Source organism: Protopterus annectens, chromosome 1.part1 (genome assembly GCF_019279795.1).
Source record: "Protopterus annectens isolate FY-2018-M chromosome 1.part1, PAN1.0, whole genome shotgun sequence".
In the NCBI taxonomy this organism is placed as follows: Eukaryota; Metazoa; Chordata; order Ceratodontiformes; family Protopteridae; genus Protopterus; species Protopterus annectens.
Window position 1 is genome coordinate 309,478,199 of NC_056726.1, and position 15,759 is coordinate 309,493,957.

At 40.4% G+C, this 15,759-nt stretch overlaps 1 protein-coding gene across 5 annotated transcripts in view; it reads left to right on the top strand.

Annotated features, from left to right (window-relative positions):
• Positions 1-15,759, top strand: part of ATP8B1 (ATPase phospholipid transporting 8B1) — a 1,573,644-nt gene that overhangs the window by 877,413 nt on the left and 680,472 nt on the right. For all 5 annotated transcript variants that reach the window (XM_044074782.1, XM_044074792.1, XM_044074774.1 and 2 more), the window contains 2 exons: positions 12,588-12,660; positions 12,753-12,823. In XM_044074782.1, coding sequence (XP_043930717.1) covers positions 12,588-12,660; positions 12,753-12,823 — 144 coding nt within the window. The remainder of the gene's footprint in view (positions 1-12,587; positions 12,661-12,752; positions 12,824-15,759) is intronic.

Consider the following 15,759-nt stretch of genomic DNA (forward strand, 5'->3'; position numbering starts at 1 on the left):
TGGATATGGAAACAAGACTGGGGTTCAGGAGAAACTGGGCTTCAACAGAAATTACTTCAGTTAAGTAGATTTGTAGAATGCAACCTCTTTTAAGACCTTATAAATTAAGCACTCAGTGGGGGTGTTATATTATGTCACAACATGAAACAAGAAATTCCAAATGAGTGGATACAGCAGGTACTCTGTGTGATAAGCACTCCCTTCAGAACATCTGACAGATCAAAGTAAACAGGTATACACCAGGATTTTTGGAACACTAAACCAACTTCCAGAATGAGATGGCCGTGCATTCTGAAACAGCCATGTAACAAAAATCTATTAGTACAATCAAATGCATGGAAAAACTATGTTGGTTTAGATTGCTGGTGGAGAGTTTAGTTCCCCTACAAGTTTGTAAGAGAGTCCTTTAATGTTTTCTCAACCATGTATCCTCCCTTCAAGATTTAAAAAGAATCCTGAAAAGCGATATCTCACTGTGCTTAGAGAAGCTGGTTGCCTACTCTGGTCTCCTCTTTTTGCGAGTAGTAAATCACTAAAAACTAAAGTAAAAACTTATTTTTTTTGTCTGCAGATGAATGAAGGTGTTTCATGCCTAGTGAAATAAAAAATGTTAAGTGTACCTAACAATGAATATTTTGAAAATGGAAGTGGTTTAGGAGCGAAAGCAGAGTGGCCATACTGCAGACAGCCACAAAGCCTGGTATGGCTGAATGTTACTACAGTGGCAATTTCAGTGTCTTTAGCATATCTGAGGCACTTGGAAGTGGGTGGAGCAGAAGATGCTGAATTCCTCCAAGTCAACAAGTGTTGATGGGACCTACATCAAGCAATGGAGATCTGAGAGCAGGTGGAACATAAGTTGTGTTGACTGAAAGATAGGCAAGGAGGAGGAGTCTGAAATTGCTTGAAGTGTTAAAAGATGATGGCAAAATAGATTTTAAAAGCCAAGATAAGAGTGCAACGGATTTGCAAAATATTCTTTTTTTTCTGGTTGGGGGGGGGGGGGGGGGCTGGAGCAAGTGCTTTACTACCAAAGTCAGAAGTGCAATATTGGAAGCTCAAGCCAATACTGATGGTCCTTTTCATATTCTGAGAAAGGAGCAGGTATTCTGACAGTTGCAGCAACCTTGTTGAAAACGGTCAGTGACTGGGCAACCTATTTATGTTGCACATAATTATAGCAAGGTGACTTTGGAACATCATTTGTGATTTGTGGAAGCAATGACTAACTGAAGTTCATATCCTGCTACTCTGAACGTGTTTTGCACTGGTGGTAAGTTGACTTTTCAATAATCCAGATGAAGTGATTGTCAAGCTAAAGGAACTACCACTGAGATTAACACAATTGCCAGGTGAGCAGGAAGAGAGGCTGTTAATCTGAGAGAGACAGACTCCACTGGAGAGACTGGATAATTTGGAATACCATATGGATTTGATAAGAGGTATGTTTTATATGCATAATTGCTGGAATGAAATGGCTTGAAAGGCATGCAGGCTCTATTTGAAGTATATAGACTGTTTAATGCGATGTATGTTGAGTTGTTTTTTTTTTTCATTTTTCAGTATATGTGCATACTTTAGGACAAAGCTAATTCTTGATGTAGGTATTTGGTAAGGAACTTTCTAAAATTTAAATAGAGGGTAATAGTATGAAAAATACTTAATGAATAGCCACTACTATATGGGACAAATGAAAGTGCTGCTATGATTAAATACCTAGTTAGAAAGGAACATTTTCTTGTTTACACCATCAATATCTGTATACTGGGTTAAGTGGAACTTTATCAGCAAGTGGTTGTTTCTTTCATTTTGGAATGGCAGTTGCATAGACATATTAAGTTTTAACTATATTGCAGCTGTTTAAGTTCATTCTTATGTAGTGAAGTAAAATCCATATGGAAATGCTAAGACTGTTTTGAATTACTGTATGGCAAAGTGATATGGCGGAATACCCTTCTCTAAATATGTAGATTTGCCATCTTAATGAAAATAAAGCTTATTTTACATTAAAATTTGATGCATTGCTAATCATAAGTCCGCATATGGTATTAGAAGAGAAAGTCTATACTGCAGGCTTTTAGTAAGACAGGTTCCATATTGAATATTATATATTGTGAATATAATATTGGGGATTAGTTTGTGAAAACAGTTGATGCACTTAAATATTTTGAGTATACTGATAGGCTGTACAGTTAGCCATTTGTAAGACCAAATGCAATTTGTATATATTTTACATTACATAGAGAAACATATTGCGTGAGTGTTTAAAAATATGTGAACCAACACTCGTATGGAAATGCAATGTTGAGCAGTCTGATAGTAAGGAAATCAAATACAATTCATCAAACCTGAAAACGGATACTTGAAGGCCCTTCATGTAGATCTGAAGATAGAGGTATTTTTCTGGACTACATTACTGCAAGGTAAATGGGTCCTTATGTAATGTGTACTTTGATTACTATAATTAGTTCAGCATCAAGGTTATGATATGCATCAGTAGCAATGTATTTGACCATTACCTAGAGACTGATGCGAGTCGCCTTAGCGGTGCTCATATGTGAGGGATGAAATGCGAATATTGATATGTTTATTCCCAACACATCCCCAAAATAAGTATAAATGGGATAATTGGTTGATCTGTGTGAAGAAGTTGGCTTAGGTTTTAAATAGGCTAATCGTGTATGGTGTGGCATGTATGGCAGGTATGAGCTGCGCAAGGCTTATGTCATGCTTACTGTGTTTTAGTGACTAGACAAAATGGTGCATAACATGGAGTTTAAGGAAGTTTTGAGAGAAAAGACCTTTATCCTCAGTGGTTATTTTTGCTTATGGGTGGAAGATGTGGTGTGTCGGTAAAAAGAGCAGAATAATAGACTGGTACATTGCATTAGCATAAAATGAGCATGTGTATCGACTAATGGACAGTATGACATACTGAACAAGAAGTACATTGCCTGTGGGTCTGAGAAGTAAAGGAATGGTATCTGCACAGTAAGGTTAAGTGGATAATCTCTGAATTAAAATAGGATCTGGACATTGTTATATAATTTAGGACAAGGAAAATGTGTTTTTGGAGATGTATACAACAGTTTAAGGTTAAGTGGAATTTGTTGTAGGACCATTTAACAGGCATGGCCACCTGTTTGCAGGCTTTTCAGGTAAGATTCTTGGATGCACCACATTCATAATTTAATGGGACAACATAAATGGTAGTAAGACAACGAGTAGGGACTAGTACTTAAGAATTTAATAAAGATGTATACTGGTAGAAAGGTTGATGAGAATATGATGAGCAGTTTATGGATGCTTTGGAGAAATGGGATGGTTAATTGGAGTTTAAATGTAAAAGTGATGTATCCAGCTTTAACTCCATATAAACTGTGTTAAATTAAGAGGACCATGTATGGCTGTTTATATGCTTGCCCAAATACGAGGGAATGTTGAGATAAATGTCCAGGGAAAGAGTCCTGCAACAAATGAGGAGGACTGAGCAATGTAACAAAGATATGAATGCTGTCAGAGTGCAGAAGATAATGTATGAAATGTATAGATCTGTGTATCATTACAAAGGTGTCTGTACATTGTAAACCTGCTCATGATGAATAACAATAAGGAACAGTTTTCAAAAACAAAAATAGTGAATAAATGTGCATTAAAAAGGACTTCCTGGTTTAGTCCCTGACTTAAATGTTTACACCTCCCAGCAGAGGTTGTAAGACTGTCAGGTTTTCTACAGAAGCGCCCCAGGGCAGGCTGTCAGAGCATGCTTTCATGAGCTTTCAAACAGCACCTGTCAGCATCCTTTTTGATTATTAATACCAAATGACTTGTGAACTTTGCCACTTTCCTGAGTGTTGTATAATATTGGATGTCTTGACCATTTGATCTAGTCTTTAAACTGTGTACTTCATAAAGGAATTGAACTGGTGGTTGAATGTGATGCAGTTAAAAGTCAACAAAAGCTTAATGCCGTCTCAACCAATACCTTCACTAATGATGGATTGCCTTGGATGGCAGTTGTGGTGTTGCCCATCTCATCTAAATTCACCTCTGGTGGAGTGATCCTTTGCAAGATGTGGAAACTGGATCCAGGTAGGTGAGGACTGCATAAATTAATCAAAGTAAAACTAATCTGGAGGTAGTGGGGAGTCAGGTCTTGAAAGGCCAAGAAAGTCTGTTTGGGATGTACTATTGCTATACTGGTATGTATAATAAAAAGATAGATATACAAGAATGTGCATGTCGCTAGTGGCCTGTAATCGAAAGCTTTGTGGCATATTTTTTCTCCTTTCTGGAGGTTGAGCTGAAGTACATAACCAGCTTGGTTCTCATCACTTGGGTTTCATCACACCCAGGTGCATGTGGGCACTCCGTGGCAACTAAACTCAGGATTCCAAAGCAGACCTCTCAAGTGTCCCTATTTTGGAGGAATGTTCTATTTTCAGGCCTGATTTAGGATGTCCCTATTTTTGGAGACATGTCCCCGTTTGTCTTCATTCTACCTATTCACACAACTTTCTGAATCCCTCTCATTGCATATGATTTTGGAATCTGTTTAGAACCAAGAAAGCAATACTACATGACCAACATACCAGTGGCAATAATTTAAAGGAAGTACACACAGTATTATATTTCCTCTTTACTGATGCAAAAATAAATTGCCTTGTGTTGTAGAATTTTGTGATACTATTCACCAAGTACAAATTATGCACTCCTTGATAACATGCTTATATTTTCCCATCATTGTATCACTCTTTTTAAAAACGTGTTTTTGAGTAGTGTCCCACATTCCTACTGGGACCAGGAAAAATTATGTAATATTTGGCATTCATGTTTTGACAGTTAATGTCTAGATTTTAGCTGAATGTTCCTATTTTTCAAGGGCCTTTGTTCCTATTTTCGATGTCTGCAATTTGAGAGGTATTTTCCAAAGTTGTGATACAGCTTTGATAGCAAAGATCTCTCAACTGTACAGATTTTTGCAGAATGTCCAGATTTTTGCCTCATTTTGTTTGCTTTGCTCCTTATAAAATTTAAGGTTTTCTGGCAAATCTCTGAGGATTCAAATCACCAAATAATGACATGCATTTGAGTTTGACTTTCTTTTTGAAAATCCTGTTATTCTAGCAACTTAAATTTACAAGAGCAATATTTTAAAATTTGTCCCTATTTTTTGGGACTTTTGCCTGCCCACCCCCCACCCCCCATTATTTTAGGCTTTGGTCCAGACTTCTTGTGATAAGAGTTTGAGAGGAATGACTGCAAAAATGACAAATATATTCCAAACAGATGTTCTTTGTGTTTCACTGTTGCAGTCATTACATTTGGGTTATCTGCTTGCAGGTAGCCCTCAGTCAGCCTGATATCAAAGTCTTGGGTCCTGCGTCGGTTGCTGTCTCATCTTCCATGATGTCAGGTAGTCAGGAGTATAAAGCATGCAGCCAACGCCATTACATCAGACTTTCTTGCCGTGCAGTGCCCAAAGCAGAAACAGTTTGCAAGTGCTGGTCGGCCGAATCCTGAAATTTACATTTTTGAGTTTCAGATCCGAAGTCTTCAACAAAGCTAAGTACCCTGTTGGGTATCCTTTTTCTTGCTCTAAACCGATGTCCGTAAATGTTGTATTACTTGTGGAAAGCAAATACCTCATAAAGATTTTCATTCGTACTGCATTCTTTGCTTAGGCCCAGACCACGACGTCCCTCGCTGTCGGTTTTGTGCCTTATTCAATCCTCAAACTATTATTCGTCTGTTCATTTTTGCATCTAACTATTTTGGTACTCAGTTCAATTATCCAGAAATGGCTTTGGTAAGCCACCTGACTACCGACATTCCGAAAAAACACAAAGATAAAGACTGAGACAGACCGCATAGGTCCAAAGCTGCAGACAATGCTTCCATTAAGCTAGTCACCAGTTCGGTGCTCAGGTGCTTTCGCAGCCCCTGATACCTGCTACTTCAGATTCGCAGGCCTCTACTGAGACCCATTCGGAGTCCAGTATGCCTTGAGATGCTTCTTCGACTATGGAACCTGCGGATGTCTCTACCTTGGATGGGTCCAGAGCCACTGTGCAGGCACCGGCTTCTGAAGGTGTATTCAGGCCTACCGACTTGCATATTAAACCAACGCCATCTTCTTCTTCAAGGCCTAAAAATTGATCCATGCCTAGAAAATAGATGGCCAGACTGCATGGTCAGGCCTGTATGCCTAAAAAACAAATAAGAATGACTGAAGACCATATTACTCTAATCAGGAGAAGCCACCCTTCTCCCTCTGAGGCCTAGAACTGATTTTCCTTCTGATCAGGATTTTGAAATTTCTGTCTCTTCTGATGACCAGGATATGCCCTTATCTACCTATCAGAATTCTGATGCAGAGGACTCAAATCCCACTGCCTCCCCTCCAGAAGATTTCTCTTTTGGTGAAACTTTGCATACTCTTAGGGAGCATTTCCACTGGGAAAGCCAGGATTACTCTGACTCCAAAAAGAGGCTTAAGGAATTCTTACTCTTACCTCAACACAGGCCTTTAGCTATCCCTCCTGTACTGGACATTGTAGATGATGCCTTCTTAGAATCTAGCCTGGCCCCAGACACTTTACCTCCGGCTCCTAGGAAACCTGAGAAGTATTAGAGTACCTGACTCTCACAAGTTCCTCTTTAAGAATCCTACTGCGGATCCAGAGACCATTTCACAGGGACCCACAGGCATTAAGGCTACTACTGCCAAAAACCCTACCCCCTCTGATAGAGATTCCAGGGCTCTGGACAGATTGGGTAAGAAGGTATACACTTCTGCTACTTTGGCCATTAGGGCCTTTGCCAGTTTCGTATGTTAAAGTATCAGCAGTATATTATTAGATTGCTTAAACAGAAAATGATGATTCCTGACTGTGCTGAAAATATTACTGGATTTAATGCATTCTGCTGAACAAGTTGGTAAACATACTTTGCATTGTGGTTTTGATTCATTAGAAACCTCTTGCAGGGCTGCTGTCACTGGGCCTGTGCTTGGAAGGCATGCTTGGCTTAAGGAGCAAACTTTGCCAGATCATGTTAAAGCTAAATTACTGGATGCTCCCTTAAACCAACACCGCCTGTTTGGCAACAAAGCAGAAGTAGTACTTAAGATGGAGGAAAAAGCTAAATCTATGCAAACTGTTAAATATTTCCTGCAAGTACAGCCTCACAGATTTAGTAGGCACTGGCCTTCTAAAAATTGGTCCTTTTCTGTGTCTTCCAGGCCTTCTCAGTCCAAACCCAGGACCAGCAAACCACCCAGGCTTCAGTCTCAAGGTACTCACAGGCCTAAGCAGTGGGGGGCTCCCACTTACAAAGCTGGAAGTAGTAAGACACCCACCATGGTAAACTGTCACAGTGACTTGACCTTAAACCTTCCAAGCCCTGCTCAACTGACTCTTTCCTTTAGGGGGAAAGATTGCCCTGCATGCAAAAAACTGGGAACTCATTACCCAGGACAAATGACTTTTAAATATAGTTAACCAAGGATACAGATTCCACTTCCACTCCTTACCAACACAAAACAGTTGGCCAGACTTATCCCCAAATCAGTGGGCAGAGGCTCAAAAGCAGGTTCTCTCTCTCTCTCTCCTAAGTATCTGGGCTGTTCAACCTGTCCCAGAAGGGGAATGGGGGGCAAGGTTTTTACTCAAGACTTTTCCTGGTACCAAGAAAAGACAATTCCTGGTGTCCTATCCTGGACCCATCTATCCTAAACACTTCTTTAGTAAACCCAAAATTCAAAATGCTAACTCTTCATCAGCTGCTTCCCATGCTAGGCAAAAATGCCTGGTTGGCAACACTGGATTTAAAGGAAGCTTACCTGCACATCCCAATAAGGGAATCTTGCAGAAAATACCTATGTGTCAGAGCAGGCTACATGCACTATCAGTTCTCTGCACTGCCTTTTGTTTTATGTACTTGCGCCCAGGATATTCACAAAGTGCCTAGCTCCAGTCATTGCATTCTGCAGGCAAATAAATATTCAAATATACCCATACCTGGACGATTTTCTAATTCAGGCAGAAAGCCAGGACATACTATTAATTTATCTGGCATTTGTAAAGAAACTACTAACTTCACTGGGGTACACCATAAACAAAAAGAAATCGCACCTAGTACCCTGTAAACAAATTGCATTCCTGGGAGCAAGCTTGAATACAACTTCCCATATGGCCTATTGACAGCCTACTTCAAACTACTGGCCACAAAGACCCATCTGCAAGGAAAATACTGCAAACCCTGGGGTTCATGGCCTCTTGCATTCTACTAATTCCATATGCAAGACTGCATATGTGGAAACTGGTGGGAAGAGGCCTGCCACCACAACAAGGGACTGCCATTCATTCTACCCACTGCCGCTCTAACCCTAACATGCATCGGACTATGCATGGGGGGGGGGCTCACTTGGCAGGGCAGTGCATTCAGGGCAAATGGAACCAGAGTCGAATGCACCTGCATATTAATCAAAAAGAAATGTTAGCTGTACAGAATTCTCTGATAGCCTTCAAGGACCACATTCTTCCAGGACAATTATTGGTAAAGATGGACAACACCAATGTTATGTGGTACATAAACAAGCAGGGGGGAACCCACTCATACCCTCTCTGCAGACTAGCCATGGCTCTGTGGAACATGGCCTTGAGCTACCAAGTGCACCTACAAGCTCAATTCCTGCCAGGCAAGCTAAATACACGGGCAGACGACCTAAGCAGAAATCTCATGGACCCACATGAGTGGAAACTGGAACCAAAGATATTCAACATTTTGAGAAACAAATGGGGGAGACCAGAGAGAGACCTGTTTGCCTCCCTTCAGAACTACCAGTTAGACAAATTCTGCACAAGTACTCCCCAGAGACAAGCTTGGAAAGTGGATGCCCTGTCATTCACCTGGAAAAAACAGTTTATGCCTTTCCCCCTCTGCTCCTCCTCTCCAAAGTTCTACTAAAGATCAAACAAGACAAACCAAGGACAATACTCATTGCACCAGACTGGCCATGCCAACACTGGGTACCCCCTTTTGCCCAGTGTATCACTGCTGGAACCATGGCACCTGCCTCAGACCCCTTCCCTGCTGTCCCAGCAGGAGGGCCAGATTCTGCACCCCCAGCTTCAAACCCTGAACCTTGCAGCCTGGTTAATTACCTGATCTCTTCATTACTATCCCTAACAAGTGATGGATGTCGTTCTGGAGACAAGGAGGTCTAGTACTAGAAAATCCTATGCTGAAAAATGGAAAAGATTCTGTTCCTGGAGCCAAACTCAGGGGATGGGTACAACAGTGTCCATTTTACCGCATATTCTACAATACTTAATTGAGATGCTTCACAAGGGCCTTTCCTTCTCTTCCATTAAAATTCATGCCTCTGCCATTTCAGCACATTATAATATGGAGACACCCCTCTTCTCTCATCTACTGCTGAAGCAATTCCTCAGAGGGGCCAAAAACTTAAGACCACCCAGGAGAGCCCCTACTCCAGCCTGCGACCTTAACTTTGTATTGGAAAAGCTCACTCTACCTCCCTTTGAGCCAGCTGAAACTGCAGAGTTGAAATTCCTTTCTTGGAAAACAGCCTTCCTTCTAGCCATCACTTCAACAAGAAGGGTGTCTGAATTACAGGCCCTCATGGCAGTGGAGCCTTTCATCATCTTTCATGCTGACAGGGTGTCCCTCAGGACCAATCCTTCCTTTATGCCCAAGGTGGTATCCAGTGTGGCCCTTAATCAGTCCATTCATTTGCCAACCTTCTTTTCTAATCCACAGAACAAAGGGGGGCGAATACTGCACTCCTTGGATGTGCACAGACAACATAGATTTTACTTGGACAGGACTAAGCCTCTCAGAAAATCTGAACAGCTTCTGGTTGCATTTACTGCAGGGGCAGAGGGGAAGGCCATTTCAAAGCAAACCATTTCTAAGTGGGTAGGCCATTGCATTCATTTCTGCTATAAGCACCATGGAAAACCTATCCCACAGGGGATAAGACCCCATTCTACCAGGGCTACATCTACTTCTACAGCCTTTCTCAGAGGTGTTCCTACCAGGGACATCCTAGACGCTGCTACCTGGATTTCTGTACATACCTTCACCAAACCTTACCACTTGCCAGTTTTGCTACTGCAGTCTTGCAGGGCCTAATAGCTGGTCCTAATGCTCTCTATAACTGCCTCCTCCCTTCCTTAATTTTGGGAATCTATCCAAATGTAATGACTGCAACAGTGAAACCCGAAGAACATAGTACAGTTGTGTACACTTACCATAAATGTAGATGTTCAGTCCTGGTTACCCTCCCTTCAGCCCCCTGAATTCCATTGGCTATACCTTTCTTTTTGCTTACTGTATTTAAGCTTTCTGGTGTATTTGTTTTTGTTGGAGGTGTAACCTTGTATATAATTGCTTCCCATTATGGGGGCACCTGACATCTGGGGCAAGAAAAACTGATGTAATGGCATCGGCTGCATGCTTTATACCCCAGACAACCTGACATCATGGAAGATGAGACAGCAACCGACACAGGACCCAAGACTTTATTAATCAGGCCAACTGAGGGCTACCTGCAAGCAGATAACCCAAATGTAATGACTGCAACAGTGAATACACTCGAACATCTACATTTATGGTAAGTGTACACAACTGTACTTTTTTGTGGCAACTTCTTTAAGACTGAACTGAGCCATGTGCATTGTGGGTATTAAATATTTTTAAAGGTGCAGAGATATTTATGCATATCTACATGTTTGAAAGCTGTACATTGAACTGCTGTTACCACAAGTTTTATAGCTGTCTAGGGTATTCCACATATCTTACAGACCTATGTTAGATGCCATAGTCCACTCAGCAGTGTAGGAAATTATACTACAAAGGAGTGGATACACAAAGTCTTTTCATAAGCTAACAAATTGCTATTAAGGTTTGACCTAAAGAGTCTGTTGGCTCTTAAAAACTAGTTAGCAGAAAGATTGTGAATAAATACAAAAGCAGAATGTTAGTTCTGCTAGTTCATTTTTATATTAGTTTTTTGCTAGCCACCTTATCTGCATTCACTGATATAAACATAGAAGAGATGCATCTCAAAAGCTAATTTATCATGAATTTTGCAAGTCTGTTGTAAGACCTCAGTTTTCTTCCTTTTCATTCTGTAAACGTATGTAGTTTTGCTAGCTCTTCATTGCTTTTCACTCTTGTTTTGGTGTTTTTACATACTACTGTTTTTACTTATTTTTCCTGGCAATTCCCTAACAAATCTTGTGTACGTATGAATATTTATCCATGGGATTGCTAGCAAATTACTATTTAAGATAATGTAAGAACACATGATGCACTAATGGAAAAAATAAACCAGAAATGTGATGTCACCCTCATTTTTCTGTTTGCGTGCCCCTCTAAAGGATGGTAGATGTAACAGAACTTCAAAGGGAGTACACACATGTATTTATGTATATGTGCACACACATACAGTTTCCTAATTAGAGTTACTCAGTTGGTTTAGCCTTTCTTTAAATGCCTCCTCCCCACTTGCTTTTAAGTCCATAGCAGAATATAGCAGTGGTTGGCTATTCTTTTTCTGAAAAAATCTTATTCTATACTTTGATCGGATTCCTCCATTTATAACCTAGAAACTTGCCCCACAGCGGAATAGAACTACTCAGCTTTAGGTTAGTAAATTGAATTTTGAGAGTTTAATGAAGATTTTTTGACATTTGAAGGTCTTGTATAGTCACAACTGCAGTCCATTATCCTTGGAACCAAAAACAAACACCAACAGGTAAAATAAGTGAAGTGAGATGCTGGTAGCAAGCCAATAAGGAGAATAATACCAGCAATCTACAAACAAAACACACTGCTTCCAATATTCCAAACGTATAAAGATTCTTCACAAGAACCACACTGCCAGCATAAAAACAGCTCCTTTATTGAACCAAAGCGTTGTTTTGTTATTTTACCTAGGTTTCGTTCGTACCAACGAACTTCTCCATTATCCCCCAAGGAGAAGCTATAGTTCGTGATGATCTGATGTTATAACTTGCTCACCTGTCCATTGATTATCATGGTATCCTCTCTCGATTCTTTTTGAGAGAGAAATACACTTTTAGATGGAGCTCTCCAAAACATTAATTCAGTTAGAAATCATATCAAATGTTCTGTATATAGAGTATGTGTGCTGCACTTAGTTCTGAAATTGTAAATTTGTGGAGGTTGCCTCCTCCCCAACAGCTCCTCTGGCCATTATCACCTGTCAGTCCCCATAATGAGTTATCCAATATACAGCCTAACAACCTTAATTTGCCTTTATTATAGTGTGAATAGATGAGAATACTTGCCAATTTTCTCATTTACAGAAATGCTGCTGGCTCATTTTGTAGTCTGCACACACTGTAGATTACTTTGACATACTTCCAGATTGCTGCCTACAGATTACCACTTGAGCTGTTATTTAAAGTTACTAATTGATGTTTGAAAATCGTGTTATTTATGCTTAATGAAATATTCATAAATGCACACTTTATTCTGCAGTCATTTTGAAAAGATTTTCTACTAAAGAGGTGTACTTTTTTCATGTTTAGGTTCAAGCAATCAAAATGGAAACACATAAACGTCGGAGATGTCATTCGTTTGAAGAAAGATGATGATATTCCTGTAAGATTTCTCCCCACTGTATTGGCAGAGTTTAATATTTTATTTATTTGGTAGATTTGTCTCATCTAGTCCATTTTCTTTTCCCTTATCAGGCTGATCTTCTGTTACTGTCCAGCACAGAGCCCAATAGTCTTTGTTATGTAGAAACAGCTGCACTTGATGGGTAAGTTTTAACTGTTGAACGTTTGTTGTATTAGATTTCTGCTAAACATACTGAGGTTCCCTTTCTGCCACTATTCATTCAAGAGTAGTCTGTAAGTAACAGTTACAGAAATAAAATGAAAACGATGTATGCACAACACACCTAGCACATCTGAGCTGTGCATAATCATTTTACAGATTCCTGTAAATTATTTATCTTATCACATGTTTAAGCGAGTACTTTGGAAAAATGTATGTAGAATAATAGTCTTTCAGCTTTTTCTGGTTAGGGGTCACCACAGTGGAGCTCCAGTCCGCTAATGATTGGCAGTGGATTTTTATGGTGCCGAGTTGCCAGCCCAGCCTTCAAAGAAGGCACACCCTTGCACGCACCTACCTGCATGTCTTTAGACGTCACTAGACTATGGGGAGGACATGCAGACTCCACACAGAAGGCGTTCTAGCCGAGAATCGAACGGGAGAACCTCTTGCTGTGAGGCGACAACTCTAACCGCTGCACCACCGCGGCCCCACAAAAAATAGATGATGTAAATGTGGTGGTAAAACAGCTGATGGAATCTAGTGGGTTTGAAAATTAAATGCCTGAGCACAGTTAATAAATACTATCTGAGAACTGCAGATTAATGTTAAACATATTTATTTAGTTAGCAATTTAGTGGTAGTCAGAATCTGAGGCATTTATTATGTAGAAATTGACATTTTCCAAAGGTCACTTGTTTCTTCACAGCTTACTGTCATTTAGTTACTCAGCCATAACAGTTCAGTCAGTTGCTCATGTCACTGTTAAAGTAGTCACACGTGAGCCCAGTCCTACTGCTTATTAACGACTATTTCGTAGGTGTCACAATCTTAGTCTTCCAAAGAAAGAGCAAAATGGGTTTTACAGTGCCTGTCAATGATTATTCTTGAGGTTCAGTGAACTTGGAGTGAGGACTTGCCCAGCTGCATAAATATTATGATTTTGGATAACTAATTATGTAAATAACTGGAAAGTAAAAGAGCTGGGAAGTTCAACAGTGCAAGTGTACAAAAACCCTAGCTTGTGTGGTAATGTAAAGAAAGTGATAATCCAACATGAAACTAGCGTACAAAGCAGTTTTCTGCTAGTCTTGCATCAGGAATTTTGATTTACTGCAAGCAAACATGTTAAAAGTACCTAAACTGACTTGTAAACTTCCTTGTATCTTTGGATACCAAGGTAATGTTATCTGTGATGCTGCTACTGAAGAATGTTGAGTAGTGAGTGTGTAGTCCAAATCTCTGTTGTGCCAGGCAAGGGACTTTGCAGGAGCAAGGCAGGACACAGTTTGCACAGATTTAACTTGAACCATAAAGCTGTCATAGTAGACTGATTTTTTTGCAGCAGCAGCAGCCATCCCATCAAAAAGCTGCACTCCAACATCTGTATAGATTATACTAATTTGATGAATGCAACAACAAAACTTTAAGAACAATAAACCTGAGGTCAATACATAGTCAGTGTTTCTGATGAATGTCCTATAACTTAGTATGAATTACATTAAGCCTGAGAGAGGTAAAATGGTACATAAAAGCCTGCATGCCTCTGATGCACTACTACTAAATTTGATGGGCAGTGTTTGGGTGGGTGACTGAGAGAACCAGAAGTAGCATAACATATCACCACATTCAGGTCTAACATTTGGTTCCATCTCTAAACGCTGTCATGAAGTGCAAATTTGCAGAGAAGACTGGGATCATAGCTAGGTCAGTCAGCACCCTGGACAATAACCCCAAGTGCCCCCCCCCCCCAGCAAAATAAAGATGAAGACCCAAAAAAATAAATCTCCAGAGCCTAGTCAAGTAGCGATTATGTAGCTACATAACCTGCATAATACATCTTTGCATGCCTCTGCAAATACTGTATGTTAGTCATCATTCTAAGTAGACACGTTATGTAACTTGTGTAGTTATTTAATGCCTACTTGCTAAGCTGTACCAAGCTGATTTACTAAACTATGAAAAATATCCCTGCATTACAGAAGCAAACACTAAATGCTATTTACTTTAACATCCATAGCTGCTTTATGCCTCATTTGTGGCAGTGATCGTGCCTCCTAAAGAACTTGTGCCCATGACAGCTGTCTTTCACCCCACCCTTGCGCACAGCTCTGTTAGAAGTAACAGGAGGGATTCAAGTAGAACATAGTTCTTTCTTCACAGCCCATAAAATATAGTACCTCTTCCTCTTGAAAAGAATTGCATTAGGAAACAAGTTGCTTTATTCTGCATTCTCTCAAACTTCTGAGTAAAAAAAAAAAAAAAAAACTTTGCCACAAAGGTGGAAGTGAATAAGTAAAATCATCTCATTCAGACCAATGGTACAGATCACTCTCAGCTTTGCACCACCCCTGCAGAATTGTCATTCACGCACGTTTTACAGGACAGTGCATCCTGCACTGAGGAATGCTTCCAAGGCAGACTTTGGTCAGCACTGTTTAAGTTAATGTGGATACTGAATTCTTAGCATTCCATACCACATTTTAACTGATGTTCATCGTGCTATGCTGCTGCAGTCATCACACTTGGTTATCCTGCCATCAGGCGGTCCCGCAGTCGGCCTGAATTCCAATGCCTTGGTCCGGCATCGGTTGTCGTCACTTCTTCCCTGACATCAGTGCGGCAGGGGTATAAAAGAGGCAGCCGACGCCATTTTCTTCAATCTTTCTTGCAGCGCGGTGCCCGAAGCAGAAGCAGTTCGCAAGTGCCGGTCGACCAGCTCCTGAGATTTTCTAACAGAATTTCAGCCGAAGTCTTCTGTAAAGCTAAGTACCCCGTTGGGGAAACTTTTCTTGCCTCAGACCGATATCAGACAAAGTTAATAATTGTATTTCTTGTGGGAAGCAAATACCTCATAAGGATTTTTATTCTTATTGTATTCCTTGCCTAGGCCCAGACCACAACGTTTCTGGTTGTCGG